Source organism: Cheilinus undulatus, linkage group 20 (assembly GCF_018320785.1).
Source record: "Cheilinus undulatus linkage group 20, ASM1832078v1, whole genome shotgun sequence".
Taxonomy (NCBI): Eukaryota; Metazoa; Chordata; class Actinopteri; order Labriformes; family Labridae; genus Cheilinus; species Cheilinus undulatus.
Window position 1 is genome coordinate 15,653,290 of NC_054884.1, and position 18,712 is coordinate 15,672,001.

The 18,712-nt window shown below is 38.5% G+C and overlaps 3 protein-coding genes across 11 annotated transcripts in view; 1 reads left to right on the forward strand and 2 right to left on the reverse strand.

The window, feature by feature from the left end:
* Nucleotides 1-1,492: 1,492 nt before the first annotated feature.
* On the reverse strand, nucleotides 1,493-8,824 carry fam234a (family with sequence similarity 234 member A). 6 transcript variants are annotated; one of them, XM_041814950.1, is made up of 12 exons: nucleotides 8,691-8,824; nucleotides 7,508-7,812; nucleotides 7,318-7,428; nucleotides 7,048-7,230; nucleotides 5,978-6,102; nucleotides 5,703-5,835; nucleotides 3,577-3,709; nucleotides 3,359-3,502; nucleotides 3,042-3,123; nucleotides 2,790-2,942; nucleotides 2,603-2,705; nucleotides 1,493-1,880 (listed from the first exon to the last, which is right to left on the reverse strand). In XM_041814950.1, the coding sequence occupies exons 2-12, from the start codon at nucleotides 7,779-7,781 to the stop codon at nucleotides 1,669-1,671; spliced, it is 1,653 nt and encodes a 550-aa protein (XP_041670884.1). In that variant the 5' UTR covers nucleotides 7,782-7,812; nucleotides 8,691-8,824; the 3' UTR covers nucleotides 1,493-1,668. The 6 variants fall into 6 exon arrangements, with proteins under 6 accessions (XP_041670884.1, XP_041670887.1, XP_041670886.1 ...); XM_041814953.1 differs by having other exon boundaries at nucleotides 8,747-8,818; XM_041814952.1 differs by having other exon boundaries at nucleotides 7,508-7,815; nucleotides 8,747-8,801.
* A 120-nt stretch (nucleotides 8,825-8,944) lies between these two features.
* On the forward strand, nucleotides 8,945-17,952 carry luc7l (LUC7-like (S. cerevisiae)). Of its 2 annotated transcripts, XM_041816216.1 has the most exons (11): nucleotides 8,945-9,182; nucleotides 10,419-10,489; nucleotides 10,804-11,611; nucleotides 11,765-11,863; nucleotides 13,216-13,326; nucleotides 13,484-13,627; nucleotides 14,335-14,511; nucleotides 14,677-14,765; nucleotides 14,875-14,904; nucleotides 15,013-15,174; nucleotides 16,860-17,952. In XM_041816216.1, the coding sequence occupies exons 3-11, from the start codon at nucleotides 11,474-11,476 to the stop codon at nucleotides 16,978-16,980; spliced, it is 1,071 nt and encodes a 356-aa protein (XP_041672150.1). In that variant the 5' UTR covers nucleotides 8,945-9,182; nucleotides 10,419-10,489; nucleotides 10,804-11,473; the 3' UTR covers nucleotides 16,981-17,952. The 2 variants fall into 2 exon arrangements, with proteins under 2 accessions (XP_041672150.1, XP_041672148.1); XM_041816214.1 differs by lacking the exon at nucleotides 10,419-10,489 and having other exon boundaries at nucleotides 11,517-11,611.
* LOC121528671 (epidermal growth factor receptor kinase substrate 8-like protein 1) overlaps nucleotides 17,604-18,712 on the reverse strand; it is a 30,353-nt gene continuing 29,244 nt past the window's right edge. For all 3 annotated transcript variants that reach the window (XM_041816209.1, XM_041816208.1, XM_041816210.1), the window contains exon 19: nucleotides 17,604-18,386. In XM_041816209.1, coding sequence (XP_041672143.1) covers nucleotides 18,300-18,386 — 87 coding nt within the window. In that variant the 3' untranslated portion in view covers nucleotides 17,604-18,299. The remainder of the gene's footprint in view (nucleotides 18,387-18,712) is intronic.

The window sequence follows — 18,712 nt, forward strand, 5'->3', positions numbered from 1 at the left end:
TCAAATTCAAAAATATCAAGTCAGAAAGAAAAGCCAGCTCAAACAAAAGTTCAATATATTAATGTACATCAAAAACCAAAACCTGATCTCCGATAGTTAACCGATATAAAATCACTGAGAAATAAAAACAGCTTTATAAAAGAGGATGTCAGCCCACAGCATTAATTATCACTGATCTGAAGAACCTTTGACACAGTGAGCATCAAACAACATCTGTTACAGCATCTTGGATTGAATGGGTGTGCATAGTGTGCAACCAACACCTATCAAGTTAATATTTACATCTTGTCTGTTGATACACAGTTAAGAAAACACCAAAGAAGCCCTTGCATTGTAACCATATCTTTAAGGCAACTGAATTGTCTGAACTGTCTGTGTAGAGATGTGCTACATTTTAAACCAAGTGTGGCATAATTTTGCATAGATCCAAATAAAATCCAGCATGTGCCATAAAAAAGGAGTGTTGCATCATTGCAGTAAAAGTGCTAGGAACAATACAGCAAGGAAGATTGTCTTTATCAGCAGGAGGAGAGCAGCCTGTGAATGGGATTGTCTGGAAGCAGTAGCAATTTGGGAACTAAAATCAAAACCATGTACACATTCAGAAGATAACAGGAAGAACCCTGTCAAATTAAGTGCACACATTTCGTTTTCTTAGAGTTCTGCAGTCAGAAAGTCATAGCTTAGTGTTCACTTTTTACTTTAGTGGGAGACTAAACCACTAAATCACAGGTGTCAAACTCAAGGCCGGGGGCCAAATCCAGTCCGTGGAACAGTTAAATCCGGCCTGCAAGATGATCTCATATTTCTGTTGTAACTTGCCCATCAGTATGAGGGGTGCAGATTTCCTCAAGTATATAAATGTGAACTTATACTTGATGATTTAAGATATCCTTGTTAAGTCATAAAATCTGAAAAAGTAAGGAGTAAAAATAATTAGATAAAAAGTCAGGAATGTGGGGAAAGAAATTAATTTGTGTTTTAATTTCACGTTTTCAATTTTGCATCTCACAATTAGGACTCAAACTTAGGATTTTGACTTTTAATTTCATACTTTGAGTAAGTCAACTCATAATTTTGACTTCTCATATAATATTATCAGCTTTAAGATTCATAATTCTAATTTTTAAGTGATATTTTGACCTTTTTAAACAATTATTTTGTATTTTACCTCATATTTTCAACTCCAAACTTTGACTTCATAATCCCATAGTTTGACCTTTTAGACTCACAATTTAAAATTTGAATCATTTTTGGACTTTTAATTTCATGATTACTAATTTTACTTCATATTTTGACCTGTTAAACTCATTATTTTGACTTCTTTCTAATATATTTACCATTTAAAACACTATTTTTTAATTTCAATTTCATGATTTGACCTTTTTGAACTAATACATTTACTTTTCTCAGATTGTGAGCCTTTAAACTCATCTTTCTGACTTTTTAAATTTCAAAACTTCTATCATCAGTGCTATTTTTTTCATATTTTAATACTGGTGAAACAAGGTTGACAGTTTCTAGGTAAAAAGGTGACCCTGTTAGGCCCTCAGGTTAGTCCTGAATTCAGAATCTAGCCTCTGCTGTGATTGAGTTTGACACCCCTGCACTAAATAGTCAATTGGACCAAAGTAATCCTAAACTGAGGGAATGCTGTACAGTACTGGATCACCAGTCGCTGAATCGCAGACGATTGAAGGCCTCTTTGATGTCCTCATTGGTTTCTGAGCTTCCTCCGCTTCCAAGGCGGCGCACTGTGCTGAAGGGGACGTCCTGCTTCAGCTTCCTTTTGCTGAGGACAACGGTGCCCCCAGCGCCCTCCCTCCCAGGACCCGTCAGCAGGATGTAGGCAGCGTGGCGTCCACGTTCCAACAGTGTGGCTATGATGGGAACAAAAAACACAGCCACAAAAGCTAAATCTGATGGGTATACCATAAATGGAGGTTTACTCTAAACTGTCTTAGGGTCTCATTCATAAAGCAGTGAGTAGAACTCATACTTAAGTAATGTAAAAAAAACATTCAGATTTATAGTGTGGGCACTAATTTTTGTCACCACCACAGAATTAAGCCATGTGATTGCACACACTGAATGGATCACATTATAGGAGCCTACAAGGTTTCATGTTTTTACATGTTTACTTAAGTTAAAATCAATACTTAAATTTTAGCAGATTCTTCATACATTAAAAGATGCATGACAAGATGCACAAAGTCTATCAGATGGTCAAATGTAAACTGGCGTGTTAACATGATTTCCTGCAGCCTCTCTCTCCGGAGCATTAGAAGAGGTTTTGTTTTTCTTTACTGCAATGACTTTATCAGCAAATCACTTCTTCTCAGTCTGACTGAAGCAGACAGGTGGTGATCCTCTTTGTGAGGACAATGTTTCAAAATGACTTGTCAAACACCCCCTTATATAGGGCGCTCTGGGCCAGAAGCAGAAAGCCTGACTTAAAGAGACAGTTCATTACCATCTGTAGTACCCGATAACTCTGAAACTCAAACAAAGCCTGGGTTTGTTAAACTGACTTTGTAGGACACCTCCTGCAGATTTTCATGTTTGATTATGCATTAAAGCACATTAAAGAAACAAAGACTACCTTTAAATGTTATGATGTGGTCCATAGAGCTGGTGGACTCGAGGAGAACTTTAGAATAAAGAGGAAGGAGCATGTAGGAACATCGCTCACTACTGAATGGGACCTGGAAGAAAACAAAGAAGACAGATTAACATTTTTTTGAGAAATTCTGTAAACATGCATTATGATATAAAAGAAGGGTTCTTACACTTGAGTTTGCATCCATGGGCATCTGGCCCCAAAACACAAAGATGGAGAAGGAGTTGGTGGTGTGAATGGCAGAGGGCCTGGGTGAGTTAGGAGAAGCCAAAAGGTTGACTTGCCAAAGCACACCACCAGACTTTCCATCAAGTATTAAAACCTGCAAACAACACAGGCAGCATTTAAGAACATGCATGACTCAAATATCAAACATGAGAGAGTGTGGACAGAAGGTAATATTACATCACAGCAGTCTCACCCTCTTTGTGTTGTTGCCGTTATCTTCCTCCACCACGACATCAAGCACATCATCTTTGTTGAAGTGACCAAAGGAGGGCTCGCTGAATGAAAGAGAACACATTACATTATAACCAATTAAATGTTAAAGTGAAATATTAATTAGACAGCCATAACAACTAATGTAATCACTCATACTGATCGAATTCTCACAATGCCTTTAAATTTTATTGATGAAATTCTTATCAATGAAACTTGCTAATTATCTTTCCATTAATACAATCAGATTTCAATGGTTTCATGAGAAGTGCAACATAAAAGAATAAAATACGAGTTTACCTGAGGACAGTGCTGGTATTAAATCTCCACAACAACTTCAAGTTTTTTCCATCGATTAAAGCCACCTCCCTCCCCGTAACGATCAGCAGGTTGGGTGGATCGCCCGTTTCTCCAACTCTGAGAACTTGTTTGACTGAATCAGACCTACGGAGAAAAAAATTAAATATGAACAAAAGGCTCACAGCAATGTGATAATGAATAGGTAAGATGTCTCTTACTCGTAAACAGGCACAAGGCCAGTTATTGCATTGGAGCTTTTCTCCCAGTGTTTGTCCTTCTTCAAGCTCGCTTCCATCCCTGCTTTAGCCTGAGCAGCGATCTTCCACAGAGCCAGGCCAAAAACACCAGAGTCTGTCATTAAAGAGACACAACATTGCTCACTACTGTGCAGCTGTATAATGCACTCAAGACCTTTGTCCGTACAGACCAAAGTATTCAGATGCCTGACCACTACAACAACAGGGACTGTACTGACACTATTTAAATATATATGTACTTTAATATGGAGGTGGCCCCCTTTGCAGCTATAACAGCCTCCTCTTTTCTTGGAATGCTTTCCACAAGATTTTAAAGTGTTTCTGTGAGAATTGCATCCATTCATCCAATAGAGCATTTATAAGGCCAGTCAATTTTTCCACACCAAACTCATCAAACCATGCCTTTATAGTCCTTGCTTTGTGCACTGGGGTCCAGTCATGTTGTAATAGAAAAGAGCCTTCCCCAAAATGTTGCAACAAAGTTGGAAACATAGCATTGTCTAAAATGTCTTGGTATGCTGAAGCATTAAGAGACAAGGGGCCAAGCCCAAACCCACATTTCCACTACTACAGTCCAGTGTCAGAGTGCTTTACAACCCTCCACCGATGCTTTGCACTAGACTTGGTGAGTGGGGTCTTGCATGCAGCTGCTCGGCCAATTGAAACCCATTCCATGAATCTACCACTGCAGTTTTTGTATTCACATTAATGCCAGTGGTAGTTCAGAACTCTTCGGCTATTGAATCAGCAGATGCCTGCACCATGCACCTTAGCGTTTGTTGACCCCACTTTCTGATTTTACATGGTCTTCTCCTAAGTGGCTGAGTTGCTGTTGTTCCTACAAGCTTCCACTTTCTCATATTTGCAAACAGTTGACTGTGGAATATCCAGCAGGGATGAAATTCCAAATTATTCCAAAGGTGGCCTCCATCACAGTACCATGTTTAAAGTCACTGAGCTCCTTAGAGCAACCCATTTGTATCACAAATATTTGCAAATGGAGACTGCATGTGTAGGTGCTAATTGAAACACCTGAATTCAATATTAACAGGTGTGGCAAAATACTTTTTTCCATAAAGTGTATGTCAAACTTGATTTTTTTAATAATACAATGATGAAAATGAGGCGTTTAAAGACATGGTACAAGATAAATGTCAGACAAAAACAACCCATTTCCTCTGATTATTATACGAACACTATTTTCTACATATTTTCTACAATACCATTCCTGACAGAAATAGGACGCACCCCGAGGACAGTTTTAAATCAACTCCTTTCAGTATTCAGATAAGGAAGAATAGTCGATCAATCCACAGAGCAGCTATAACTCATATTTGTTTGTTAATATCATTAAATTGTCAGCTTTTAGAAATGTAGCTCTATATCAAATCAGGATCACTTGAGTATATGAGATGTGGCCAGTGTCTCTTTCACTCCTGATTTATTAGGTAGGTATTAGGTATTTCTAACTTTATCTGGATGAATCCTTATTTTTTTATCACTGCGTGATGTAAGTGATATAATTGGTAAGAACCCAGTATTTCCTGTATGTGGAGTTCAGAGCAAAACTGTATTTAGGGTTTATTGTTATTTGGAAGCAACTGACATTTTCATACTTCTCTTCTTAGACGTGTGTGCCTTTAGTATATGCACACAGACGTGCATTCTCATGGTCTAGTATGGAAATAAAGAGTGTTTTTCTGTGCTTATCAATAAAAACATGGCCAAGCTTCCAGTTTACAAGTACATGGCATTTATCATTTTAAGACCACTGGTGTCAACAATTTAATAGTTTAACTACACATCAGGAATTGGAAATAGGCTTCTCTTAGAAATTTTAAGAACAAATTCATGAAAAATCTCAGAGGATACAGTGATTAAGTACAGTGATTATTATTTTCAGTGCACTTTTTTGTATTTCATTCAAAACTAGAGTGATTTAAGATTAAAAGGCTCCTGAACAGGACATGATGTTCAGTTAGCTCTCCACAGGAAAAACGCAGAGAAAATGTCCTTTATACGATATCCTAAAATAATCAAACAAGTTGATTAAGTCATACTTTATCCATACAAGTACTGGAACAAACCTTTTTGTAGTAGCACATAGTGAGAACCTTCTGCAGTGCAGTGAAGAAGATGACTGGCCGTCTCAGTAGGGTCCAGTGTCACCGTGGAGCCAATCTGCACACCTGTCTTCCCTGAGAGGAACACCAGCTGAGTCTGTAGGTGGGACATTTAGTCTAGATGAATTCTATTTGAATGGACTGACCCATTCATTGCCACTGGTTAATTATGATAGATATGACTTGTGTTGCAGAGAGATTTAATACTGCTTACTAAATGTGTTAGTGATGACGTTTACCTGTGTGCTGTCAGGAGCCACCAGGGCCACATCACTGACTTGGTCCCCATCCAGATCTGGGATACTTAAAACAGGAACAGTGCTGTGTAGACCGGGTGGCTGAGGCTGCTGCCACCTTACTGCACCTATGTACAAACACAAGAAAAGATCCTCAGCCTGACTGAGTTTATTTAATTTCAAAGTAAACACTACACCTATAATTGAGTTTTATGATAGCTGATTCTTGACCCCTGAATATTCAGTTGACTAACTTATCTTAATGACCTTTCAGTGCATCTCAGGGATCATCAGGAGATGGATTCACAACTTTGTTATTACATTTACTTTTTTAAAATTAATATTCTGACTTTTAAGGTAAGCAAAATGAGATTTTTCATAAGAGTTACCTCAAACTTTTTTATGAAATCAATATAGATGCTAAGGTATTTTACTTGCATTTGATTATCATATAAATCTGACCCATTTATGAGGAAAAAAACGCTATTTTGTGGGTATTCTTAATTTTTTTTTTTCAGGCAAAATAAAAATGTTTGACATCCTGCATTCAGAAGCATACACAAGTTTTTCTTCCAATGACATATCTTAAACTTCATCTATTGTAAGGTATCTAGCAGTTACAGGCCATTACTTTGTTTTCATTTTCTTACTTTTAGAGCTATTTGCTACTTTCAATGCCAATCAACATGGAATATTCCCTCCTAAGCCTTATGTTATAAAGTATTCATCCATATTTTCAGAAACAAATGACCCTCTGCTGACCATTTTATTGGATTTTCAATTTATTTCACATCTTGTCTTTAAAGAATTAAAGTTAACAAAATCCAAAGCATGGATTCACAATGTCATTATCAGATTTTGGCAGGACCAACAGACCTATCTCATCTAAAGTTTTTCTTTGTTTACCATTATTCCTTATACTTCAAACTGTTTTCAAGGACTGAAGGTTTGTGTCTGAACTTTAATTATATATCAGTATTGGTATTGGCTATCATGCTTGCAACTATTGTCAAATTTGATATCAGCAAAAATCCAACATTGTGCATCCCTGATCTAGAGAAAGAGTCACTGACCACTGTATTTGTCAACGGCTGTAAGGTTGTAAGAATGGGACAGCAGACAGTCCCAGTTTCTTCTTGTTCCTTTATCTAGACCGCACTGGGCCCAGTGGTACTCCGGGTGCAATGGACGCTCCCACAAACTCTTTCCATTCGCCCCATCCACTGCTAGCAAAAACACGCATGGCGAGGGCAGACCTGAAAAAACACAATCTCTGAATTGCACAATACAACACAGTCCTCTCTGACAGGTGTCTAAAGTTTGGTTTACATATGACTTTATACCTGCATCAGCACATGTGTTGTTCTGACTGCCCTCTGTGTCTTTGAGGACAAACAGGACATCCATCACTTTGTCCTTGCTTGTATCTTCAATGGTGAGAAAGTCATAGGTAGCTGAAGAGTTGGAGAGCAATTAGTCCTACATTCAAAACACTAAGCAGCAGGAAAAAAAACACCACAAAACTGCACAAACCTGCTTCGGGGAACGTCCTGTTCCAGGTGAGTTCATACTGCGGTCTGACAGGACAGGGGATGATAAAAGAGAAGGCAAATACGATGGTGAGGCAGAGGAACAAGGAGAAGAAGAAGACTGCAGTTCTCCAGTGGGTCAGTTTGGACAGCCCCAAGGCCTCTTTCCAGTTCTTCTTCTTCTTCAGCTCTGTTGCTGTCTGTGCTGTTGCTGTCTCCACCCCATCCTCGCCTCGCTTCAGAGGGTCGCCTTCAGTGGCACTGCCTGTGGTCTCCATTGCCACCTCAATGCATTACAGGCATGCAGATCTACTTCACATGAGAAAATAAATATAGTAATATAGTACAGTGAATGACACATTCCTTGCATGAGGACTAAATAACAAACATGCATGAGTAGAAGTAACCAACAATGTTAACAGACACAGCTTGCTTGCATTCACAGATATAGCACATGAAAAAAATACTAAAGACAGCAGAGTCTGCCAGTCCAGCTATTTCTGCTGCATCAACCTTTGTGGACCTGAACCTATTCAGACCCGCCAGCAATGACTCCAGAGGTTTCTCAGCACAAAAACAACCATCACTCAGGCTAGCATACCATGTTTTGTCCGAGGAGACACAAGTATAGTACTTTAAAATGTAGGAAGAAGTAATTAAACATGTAGTAAAATGTGTGAAATCTGTGAATTTAACGACATATGTTAGCTAAATATCCCAAAATGATGTTTTAGTCGGTCACCTCAGTGTCGCAATGCTATCATTGTTAGCGTGCTTTGGTTTCTAAAGTTTACCGTCAACACCTACTCTGTTTGCTAACTTGTTGAACAAGTCGCACACCTAACACACAGTGTTAACAGTACAATGCATAATCATCACGAAATATAGTTTCGATTAAAAGTCGCGACGACTTAATATGATTTCATGTCTTACTTGGCCCCCTCCTAACGTCGGTGGTGGCCACTGGTGCGGCCAACTTCAGGTAGTAGGCCTGTCACAAACAAGCAGGGCTGTCTGACAACCACAGCTGCATAAACAAATCACAGGCAAGCCCACTATTGTAACGTTTGGAAGGCTTCAATGCTCTTAGTTCTCTCGGATATGCATGGAAAAGGCTACTTTCTTCATGCATACGCCGAAAATGTATACACCCCAACGTTATCCAGGAGCCCAACTACGACACTTACATTAACATCAACCTTCCTCCACTCAAACTCCAGTATAAATGTTAAAAAGAAGCTACCAGAGGACGACAGATGGTGAGTAGTAGGTGAGAAGTTGCTGCCTGAAAGCCAAATTCGGGGCAAAATACGCATCTTTTTCACCGAGTGGGTGGAAGCCGCTGTGATTGGCTAACACCTTCTACTCGGAAGTTCTGATTGGTTATTTCAATGTATATAGCCCACCCATTTCTCGTTCACTGGACGGAAGTTTGAAACAACATGCCGTGTCGTCACATCCCAATCTAAAAGGGAAACTGGATAGTCCACGAAATAGAAAAAGACTTCGAGGGGTGATGCTTGGACGAATAAATAATCACATAACCTAGCGTAAACTCTAAAAAACTGTTTTAGTTCTTTATTTTTCACTAAACGCTATCGACGGACGACCCTCAACCATGTCTGCTCAGGCTCAAATGAGAGCGCTTCTCGACCAGTTAATGGGAACTGCGAGGGATGGTGAGTTACCGTAGCATGCTAGCTGTGCTAGCTAGCTAGCCAAGATGGAGGCACTGCTGAGGCTGGCTGGTGTTGGTGTGTGATGGACAGACCTGCATGAATGGATGCACTGCAGAGGGCTGTTAAAATATCAGAATTTTACTCTCTACTATCGTTCACGTAAAGAATTTACTCACTGATGTTTGTATCCAATTAGGGGATGGTTGTTTTCAAATATGATCACTATGTTGTAAGTTTCGTCTTTACGACTTAAGGCGAAAATCCATGGCTGTTAGCTCAGTTAGCTAGCGCTACCGTGTATTATGATGTTAGACGACTGGGCGCCAAAATAATGTAAACAACATAAATTTGAATTTAAAATCTTTAAGAATAAATTTTAATAGAGCTTAATGATCGCAGACAACATTAATGTTAAACAGTTACAGCACTTTTTGTTTTAGACTTTGAAGGCACACGTAGGCTTTACGTCACTTTAGGCCTTACCAGTGGTCGCTGAATGAACATAAGCGGCAATGGACACGTTTTTTAAAGCATAAATAGTTCAGTATATATTTAAAATATCTGGACTAAAACCTTGATTTTAACATTTAAAACAGTACATTTGATTTAAGTTTTGATGACCTGCTCAGCTCACAATATGATAATGACTGACAATATAATATAACTAAAGTGTCCTGCGACTTTGTAATTTTACAGTGAAGATGAATAAAGTAAAATGTTAAATCAGAACAATGTTTTAAAACCAATTTCTGACGACATAGATGTTGTGTATTTATTTTATTTCTTCTAATTGCAGGTCTCTACATTTTACTTAATTAAAATGAAAATTACGTGCACATAATGTACTTTTAGATCATAGTTTTGTCCTAATTAGATGTTTCTTGGTAAATATTAAAGTGTAAACACACAGTTTTAGGTAGTTGTCAATCATCCTGTGGATACAGACGTTGGAGGGTTAATAAGCTGTCATGTCTGATGTTTTATGGGCAGTGTCAGTATCAATCAGCTTATTGCTGCTCTGCCGTTTAAAGTCTGAGAGGCTCATCCTGACAGATGATTGAATAAAACTGCAGCCCTGTTTATTTTTAACAAATTGATCATTCAATTTGTGGGGGTGGAGTGAATTTGTGGTGTGAGTTTGTGGTTGTATGTGTGGTTACATTTATATCAAATTCTTCCCATACATGTGTTTCATACAAACTGAACAATTGTGGCCCCTTTATTTTATTCATTAAGGTTCAGTGTATCTTTGCCAGCCTACAACAATCTGCAAAGGAGTTGCAGAAAAGCCTCATGTTCATCGAGCCGTGAGTCACACATAATTTTTAAAGCTGTTATGATGAATATCCAAACAATTTGTTTGCCTTCCGGAAGTTACTGTAGCTTTTTATTTTAATCACACAAATGGGTTTATCTTCAGTGGCACTAGAGTAACAATTTGGAGTAGTTTTAAAGTAGCCTGAGCTAAGACGTCTGATCGCGCTGAATCCAAACGAGCAGTTTTTCTTTTAGACGTCTGTTTTCAGAAGGCAATTTTTAACAGTCATCGAAGCAAAACAAAGAACTTTGCACACATCATTTACAATCTGACTTGTGTATGACTCCCAACTTCTTACTACAGGTATGGGCAAGAAAACTGTTCCCATTTATACTTTTCTGCAGCGGGTTTAAAATTCTGCAGCTGGGGTCTTGAAGATGCAGAAGGGTACAGTATGTGGTGCAGATCGCAGTGTGTATAAACTACATTTTTTCCTTGGATTTCTTTTGCATTTTTGTTTTGAATTTCTTTTAAATGATTCATATATGTAAAGGCTTGGCTGGACATTTGTCTGAAATGCATACACTTTTTAATCACAGTGCTTATAGCAGCATTTTCTGCATTGTAAAATAACCCTAAGGTAAATAAAATTGACTTATTATAAGTTCTGTTCCCATGTACAGTTTTAAATTGGACTTTAAGCCTCATCATACATTGAACTCTTGAGGCTCTAACATTGCTTCACTGTTTTGTTTATATTTTGAAAAGGTAAGCATGAAGAAATGCAGGAAGTAGAGTATAAATGCGCACAGTACTTTTATAATACATGTCACAAAAATAAAGCATTTATGAAGTCAAGCAGTGGCAGAGTAAAAGTGTTACATTTCACAAGTGAATGTTAAACTGACCATCATTTAAGTGGACACAAAATGAAGAAATACAATTTGGAGTTACACAAATCTGCCCAATAAATATAGTGCAGTTACAGTTATATGATTTTAAAACACTGGATACTTCGCCGTTTCTTGTAAACATGCATGGGTTTTCCTCACTGGTTGTTTCTTGGACTGTTTCAGGTGATGAAACGCGTCAGAGGGTCAAGTTCACCGACGAGCGAGTCTGCAAAAGTCACCTTCTGAACTGCTGTCCACATGACATCCTGTCTGGAACTGTAAGTGGTCCACAATTTATAGCCACAAGATGCCACTATCATTTTTTAGCACTTAGGTAAAATTCAGAAATAAGACCAGAAAGCTAGTACATCTAAAAATAGAACTCCTATTTATAGCAAACTTTTAACTCATGTCTGCTTGTGTTTTGATAGCGCATGGACCTAGGAGAGTGCACGAAGATCCATGACCTGGCACTGCGAGCAGATTATGAAATTGCGTCCAAGGAGAGAGATCTGTTCTTTGAGCTTGATGTAAGTGAATTCTGCTTTTGCTACACTAGTGTACATATCAAAAATGATAACCAAAGTGAAAGGCAATATGACAGTTGGTTTTGTTCAAGGGTAAAGCTGGCTTTGCTATGAATCACAGTATTTGCACTTTTAGGGTGCATGGGCACACTACAAACTGCACCCTGAGTGTTTTAGTCAAGTGTAAAGAAACAATCAGTAAATCAACTTTCAGGTCACATCATTCAGTTTTTGCTCCAAACTTAAGTTTTGTCATAGCAAATGTTTTTTTGTTATAGAATAGTGGGTTTATGTTTTTTACCTTCACTAGTCATGACACTCTGATTCCTCTCATTTAAACTTTTTGACTAATTTAGAACAGCATGTGACAAACTCGGGCTGAACAATATGTTGTTATTTATTTAAAGGGATGTGCAGTTTTAGTCATGTGACCTGAACCACATCATCCTGCCTCTTCTGTGCTATGATGGAAACCAAAAGCCCAGTTTTTTTGTTTGAATGTCTAGAGCTAGAAGCTAGATTCAGTCAGTCTGATATCAACATCAGCTGTCAAAACTGAGTAGCGTGCATGCAGAGTCTATAAATAAACATACAGGCTTAAGGCAACGCTCCCATCACATGTAATGACTGCATGATGCTCCAGGCAGACACTCAATAAAGCAAGGCTCATCCAAGTGAATGTAGTTTCGTTGTCAGCTGCCTCTTGTCTCTGTAAATGCTGTGGCCACTTTTATAAAGTTTAAATGCATAAAAATACAGCAGAGTGTTTACTTTAGAGCTTCAAGTGTGCCCTACAGTGCATGAGTCACGAGCTGCAGAATAACAGTGAATTTTAGTTTAATTAGAAGTTATGCTCGCAAGGCTGATCATGTAGACTTAACTTTAAAAAAATTTATGAAATGTTTGTAATTTAAGTAACACAAAAACAAGCAACAAGTTTATTTGTGAAGTTCAAGAAATAAAATCGGCTGTTCCACCTTTTTACCCACCATGTCCCTCTTCTCTTCCTCTGTGTTTGTCATCTGAATATGACTTAAAAATCCATATAAGAAAAAGATATAACTATTTGACTGAAAATGTAATTAATGTGCATGTAAGACACAAAATGTAATTGGTAAAATTTCCTTTTTTAAACTAAAATTGGAATATGTATCACAAAAAAAAATATTGCATCGTCAGTTTCTGCCCAATATCATTAAGCCCTATTTTAAATCCATTGTCTTCTGTGTAAGCTTTAGTGTTAATCTCGTAAGCATTGCCCCAGAAAGAAGGGTTGATTGGTACAAATGTGTGCGGATCTACAAAGTCAAATATTTAACTCTTTTCTCTGTTAACAAACATTTGCTCACCTTCAGGCGGTGGATCACCTGGAGTCGTTCATTGCTGACTGTGACCGGAGGACAGAACTGGCAAAGAAGCGCCTGGCAGAGACCCAAGAAGAGATCAGTGCTGAGGTGGCAGCAAAGGTGAGTGACGCAAGATGCTTAGAAGCAGTGTAATACCAGGAAACCACAGTCATGTATGGTTATCCACTAGGAATTTAACTTTATTATGCAATATCAAATGCTTGTTACAGGATAAATACATGTGTGATGATTTGGTTTTCTGTGTGCTGTTCTGCAGGCAGAGAAAGTTCATGAACTGAATGAGGAAATAGGAAAACTCCTGGCCAAGGCTGAGCAGCTTGGAGCCGAGGGCAACGTCGATGAGGCTCAGAAGGTTCTGCAGGAAGTGGAGAAGGTTCGCACCAGGAAGAAAGATGCAGAGGTAAGGAGGGAGAGCTGTTGAGGATTTTTTGCCTAAAGTCTGATTACTTGTTCCAAGCATGATGATAGCTTTATGTGATAGTTATGGGGTTTCATGACCGGTGTGATCCAACAATTGATTCTTTTATCCCGTGTAGTGTGTCATAATAAACAATAAAGCTGCATTTGCGACACCTACCAATAGAAATTCTAGTACGCTTGTTGTTTCTGCCTTCAGTGATTTGTTCCATCACATATAACAGCACAGAGCATTTTATGTGTAAAAGTCACTGATGTAAACAAACCAAATGGTAAAGTGAAAGAAGAATAAAGTTGGTGCTGTGAGATGGAATTATGAGTTGAGAGATTTTACTCTTTAAGGGACTAGTATGACAGACTGAAAAAGAGAGAAGTGGGTGAGAAATGGCAGACATTCCAGCGAGAATAGGCATTTCTGCTGATCATATAACACAGTAGAGACAATATGTGTCGTATTTTTCCTTTGGGTGTCATCTAGCTCTACTTTCTGTCATCATATAGTCAGTAGTGATGGTTGGTGGGACAACACCATCTATTTGTCAAGTGATGGTATGAATTCCCAGCTCAGTGAACGCCCCATCTCGCACAATAGTTGTAGTCACAGACAATAAGATTTCATAGTCTGACCCCAGCTTAAAAGGTTGTGTTACTTGTATTGATAAGTCTATCTGCTCATCCTTAAATCCTCAGGAGGAGTACAGAAACTCGATGCCAGCCTCCAGCTTCCAGCAGCAGAAGCTCCGTGTGTGCGAGGTTTGCTCTGCTTACCTCGGTCTCCATGACAACGACCGCCGCTTGGCTGACCATTTTGGTGGGAAACTTCACCTGGGCTTCATTCAGATCAGGGAGAAACTGGACCAACTAAAGGTGGGTCTCAGCGAGTCCCTCAATGTACACAATGAATCTGCAACTCCAAAGTTTGTCTGGGAGTGACAAAAAAAAGAAAGGAAAAAAAAGCTTTCCAAAGTGTCTGAGGATTAGACAAATAATGGTTTCACCTCTTATTTGACTCTGCTGTTTTGTTTTGTTTAGAAAACGGTGGTCGACAAGCAGGAGAAAAGAAACCAGGAGCGCTTGAAGAGACGAGAAGAGAGGGAGAAGGAGGAGAGGATGAGGAAGAGGTTGGTGCAGACATTTCAAATGCTGATACTAATTAGAATAAAAATGTAATTTTTCTCTTGTGTGAAGTCCAAGTTTTGATGATCTATTTTGCACCTTTTTTCTCCATAGGACCAGATCACGCAGCAGGGAGCACAGAAGGTAGGAAACCTCCCACTGTGTACAATAAAAAACAATCAGCTGCTCCACGTTAAGAAACTGTTAGAGGTGAAGTGTAACTCTCATGTTGTTTTCTGTTGTTTTTATCAGGTCTCGTTCTCGTGACCGCAGAAGGAGGCGCTCTCGCTCCTCATCACGTGATAGGCGCCGCTCTCGCTCACGCTCTAGGGAGAGGAAGAGGAGGCATCGCAGCCGCTCCCGTTCCCGCAGCCGAGGACACCGTCACAGCCACGAGCGGAGCTCCAAACACAAGTAAACGAACAACTCCACTCACAACATTCACACCAGACCTCCACAGAGTCTAGCTTCCAAGAAACTCATCAACACTTAAGTCACCAGTGCAACTGTTGTTTTTAAAAATGAAGCATCTACAAACTGTTTAAGTTTCTGCAGATAGTTGATAATTGATACACAGGACATTTGAATACACAACTTATTTTCTGTTTTTATAAAGGAAATGTTGAAACGTTGCATCTAAACTCTTTGCTCCTTTGTGGATTAATTCCTAATGGATTTATTCTTGCTATAATGGGAAATATTACATTCATGCATAAAGCAGAGGATGGTAAAATGATTAAGTGTCCCTTTACTTTAATGACAAATTGGAGAATAGAAATTAACTACAATAGAAGAAATAAAGTGTTAGCACCAAAAATTTCCTGGGAGAGGATCCCTAAAACCCCAAATATGGCATAATCTAATGTAATTATTTAACTTCCTTTCCTTGTAACTTTAAGAAATGTAAATTGCCATCAGAACTTCATTGCACTTTGTTAAATGTATTTTCTTTAGAGAACCTGTTAATACTAATTTTTCATATAGAAGTAGTTCATTTTAGGGGCCCAGCTTCTTTTCTCATTTGTTTAGTACTACTTCTCTTAAATCAAAGGTGACTGATTAAAAAATGCAATATTCCTTATTAGAGTACTCAATGAATCACCAGAACAATCGCTAGAGTACTCGGTTACAAAAAGAATCGACTGCTGTGACCCTAGTTTGAAGACAACAAGGTGAATGTTCAGCAGTGGCTGAGTGTAAGCTCAGACCTCAATCCAGTAGTGAATTTGTGGATGGACTTGAAAACGGCTGGGCCCACCTGTCGCTTGCAATGTGACAGAGCTTAAACAATTTTGTGCAGAAGAATGGAGTAAAATTGTACTGTCCAGATGTGCAAGTCTAAATGAGACCTATCCACAAAGAATCAGTGCTATGATTGCAGCCAAAAGTGCATCTACTAAATACTGACTGGAGGGGGGTGAATATTTATGCTGTCACTTATTTTACATTACATATTTTTATTGTATTGACATTACTTTGTAGAAATCTGTTTTCACTCGACAAGAAAGAAGTTTTTTGTCAAAAAAGCCAAATTATATTGATCATGACTGTTATATAAAATCAATAAAAGGGTAAAACGTCCAAACAGGTAATACTTTTTATGGCGCTGTATGTTTCTACAGTATTGTGTGTGGAGAGCAACAGAATGGCCAAAACAGACTCTGACAGACACCAGAGTCCTGATGGTTAAAATCAGAAATCTGTTGTTGTAAAAATAATTTTTAGTGAGAGAAAAAAAAATCATGGTTGACAACAGGCAGGAGGAAGTGGTGATCAAGACTATTTTGAAAGTTTTTGAAAATTCATGAAGAAAGTAAGACCTGATCTTAGAGGAGGACTGTAAGTAGGGTTGGAAAGGAAACACAGGTCAGACTTAAACCTGGGCCACACAAACATGTGAGGCGCAACTTAACTGCAAGACCATCTGCACTCCTCAATCATACTTGGCACACATCACACCACAGGAAATCTGACAAGATGCTTCTTAGAACCATCAAAGATCAGGGCTAAGCTTGGTTTGACAGGAGGGGGAATTGGGCCATCTCTAAATATTTTCTTTTCTTTTGCACGCTAATGTTCCTAAACTTCTCGCCCCCCAGGTCGTCCAGGGACCGAGAACGCTCCTCCAGAGACAGATCACGAGAGCGAGACAGGCGGGACGGTATGAACGGCCGGTCAGACTCCCGCCGAGCAGACGACAGGGACATGGGGGACCTCTGAAGACCAAACTCCCATCAGTTACCACACATCCTCCTCTTGTCTCTCTCTCTCTCAATTGTCTGTCCATTTCTAATAACCTGATGTCACATACGTCCTTCCCTCTGTTCTCCTGCATCAGTCCTTTGTTTGCTTTGTTCACAAATGTGAGATATTCTACAGATATTCATCACATTAAGCTTGAATGGAGAGGTGGGTGAGTCATGATCTTTGATAGAGCTTACTGTAAAACCCACATCTGTTATTTGTATCTAAAACATCCTGTGTGTTAGAAATGATCCCAGCAGAAGAAGCAAACATGGACCGATGGTCTGAAGCCTAAAATGTAACTGACAAATATTCATTTCTCACATCCTCATGTTATTTTTAAGACCCAGTCTGTCTGTAAATATGATTTGGGCCGACTGATTGTCATGGTGTGAAAAACCTTGTCCTATCAGAAAGGTTTTGGGTTTGTTTTTTTATGTCTCTTTGAGTTTTTTTTTTTGTAATTCACCAGCTCTTGTTACACAGAAGTTCTTGATCGTCTGTCCACTATTCTTAGTTTGATAAAAGCCCAAGTAAAGTAATAGAAACCCAGTTATTACCAATTTTTTAAACTTTGATTTCATGCTGTCAGCAGTGTGAACTTCTTTCTTTTTTTTTTCAAACCCCTGCATTACGTTTGTCTTGATTTCTTTATTTAAAAAAAATAAAATAAATTGTCACTTCACAGGAAGTGTTGGCATGTGAAGATGTAGGTACAAAAAAGACACATCGGAAATCCAGAGTTATAACTGTACATTTGTTTTTATTAGTCAAGTTCGTCAATTTAAAAATGCCCATTTTGGACATAATTCTGTGTGTATAGATTTATAATTGCATACACATTTTAATGGAAGCATTGCTTTACCTAATGTATGAAGTCATATCTGTTTATGTTCTGCTGGACATCTTTCTTTAAAGTCTCAATTAAAAAAATCCCACCATTTTAAATCTGTCTGTTTGTCTTTGTTTTTGTTAGTCATGTCATTCATGGCTTCAATCAAGTATATTACAAACAAGATAAATACAATTTAAGTTAGTTTTTACTTAATGAGATAAAAATTATTCACATTAAAATCAACATTATCCGTTACAGTTATCTAAAGGTAAAATATGAAACTGAATCAGCGCTTGTTTTTACCAAAAGATGAAATTTTCTGGCATCCAGCCAGAGTTGATAAGATGAATATAAAATAATGATGCCATGTAGAGGTTAAAGTCACTGTCAATTTGTTCTCTGAATTTTTTCACACATGGAGGAGTTAAGGAAAGAACAAACGCTCATCTTAAAGTCCTGTTCACAATGTGCTGCTCTCTAGCTTTAGATCCACCTTCATCTTCTGCTTCTCCATCACCGTCTCCAGCTCCGTGGCTCTTCTGGCATCCTGGAGAAACAAAAAAATTATATGTTGCACGACGCTCTTACACAACTGTAGGTAGGCATCGGCTGACATTTGAAAGTTTAAAAGAATCCTAACATGATGTTTCTGTGGTTTATTAGAGCAGTGGTTCTAAGGTGGTCTAACCTCAGGGCCCACCATCATTTCATTTAAGAGAAATTGCATCCCAACTTCCTTAAAAGTTTGAACCATTTAACTTTATTAAACTAAAAATGTTGCAGCTTGGACCTTAAAAGAAATGGAACCAGTGACAGAGACAGGACAAAACAAATATGCAATAAAAGCACATCTTTATAGACGCCCAAGGACTG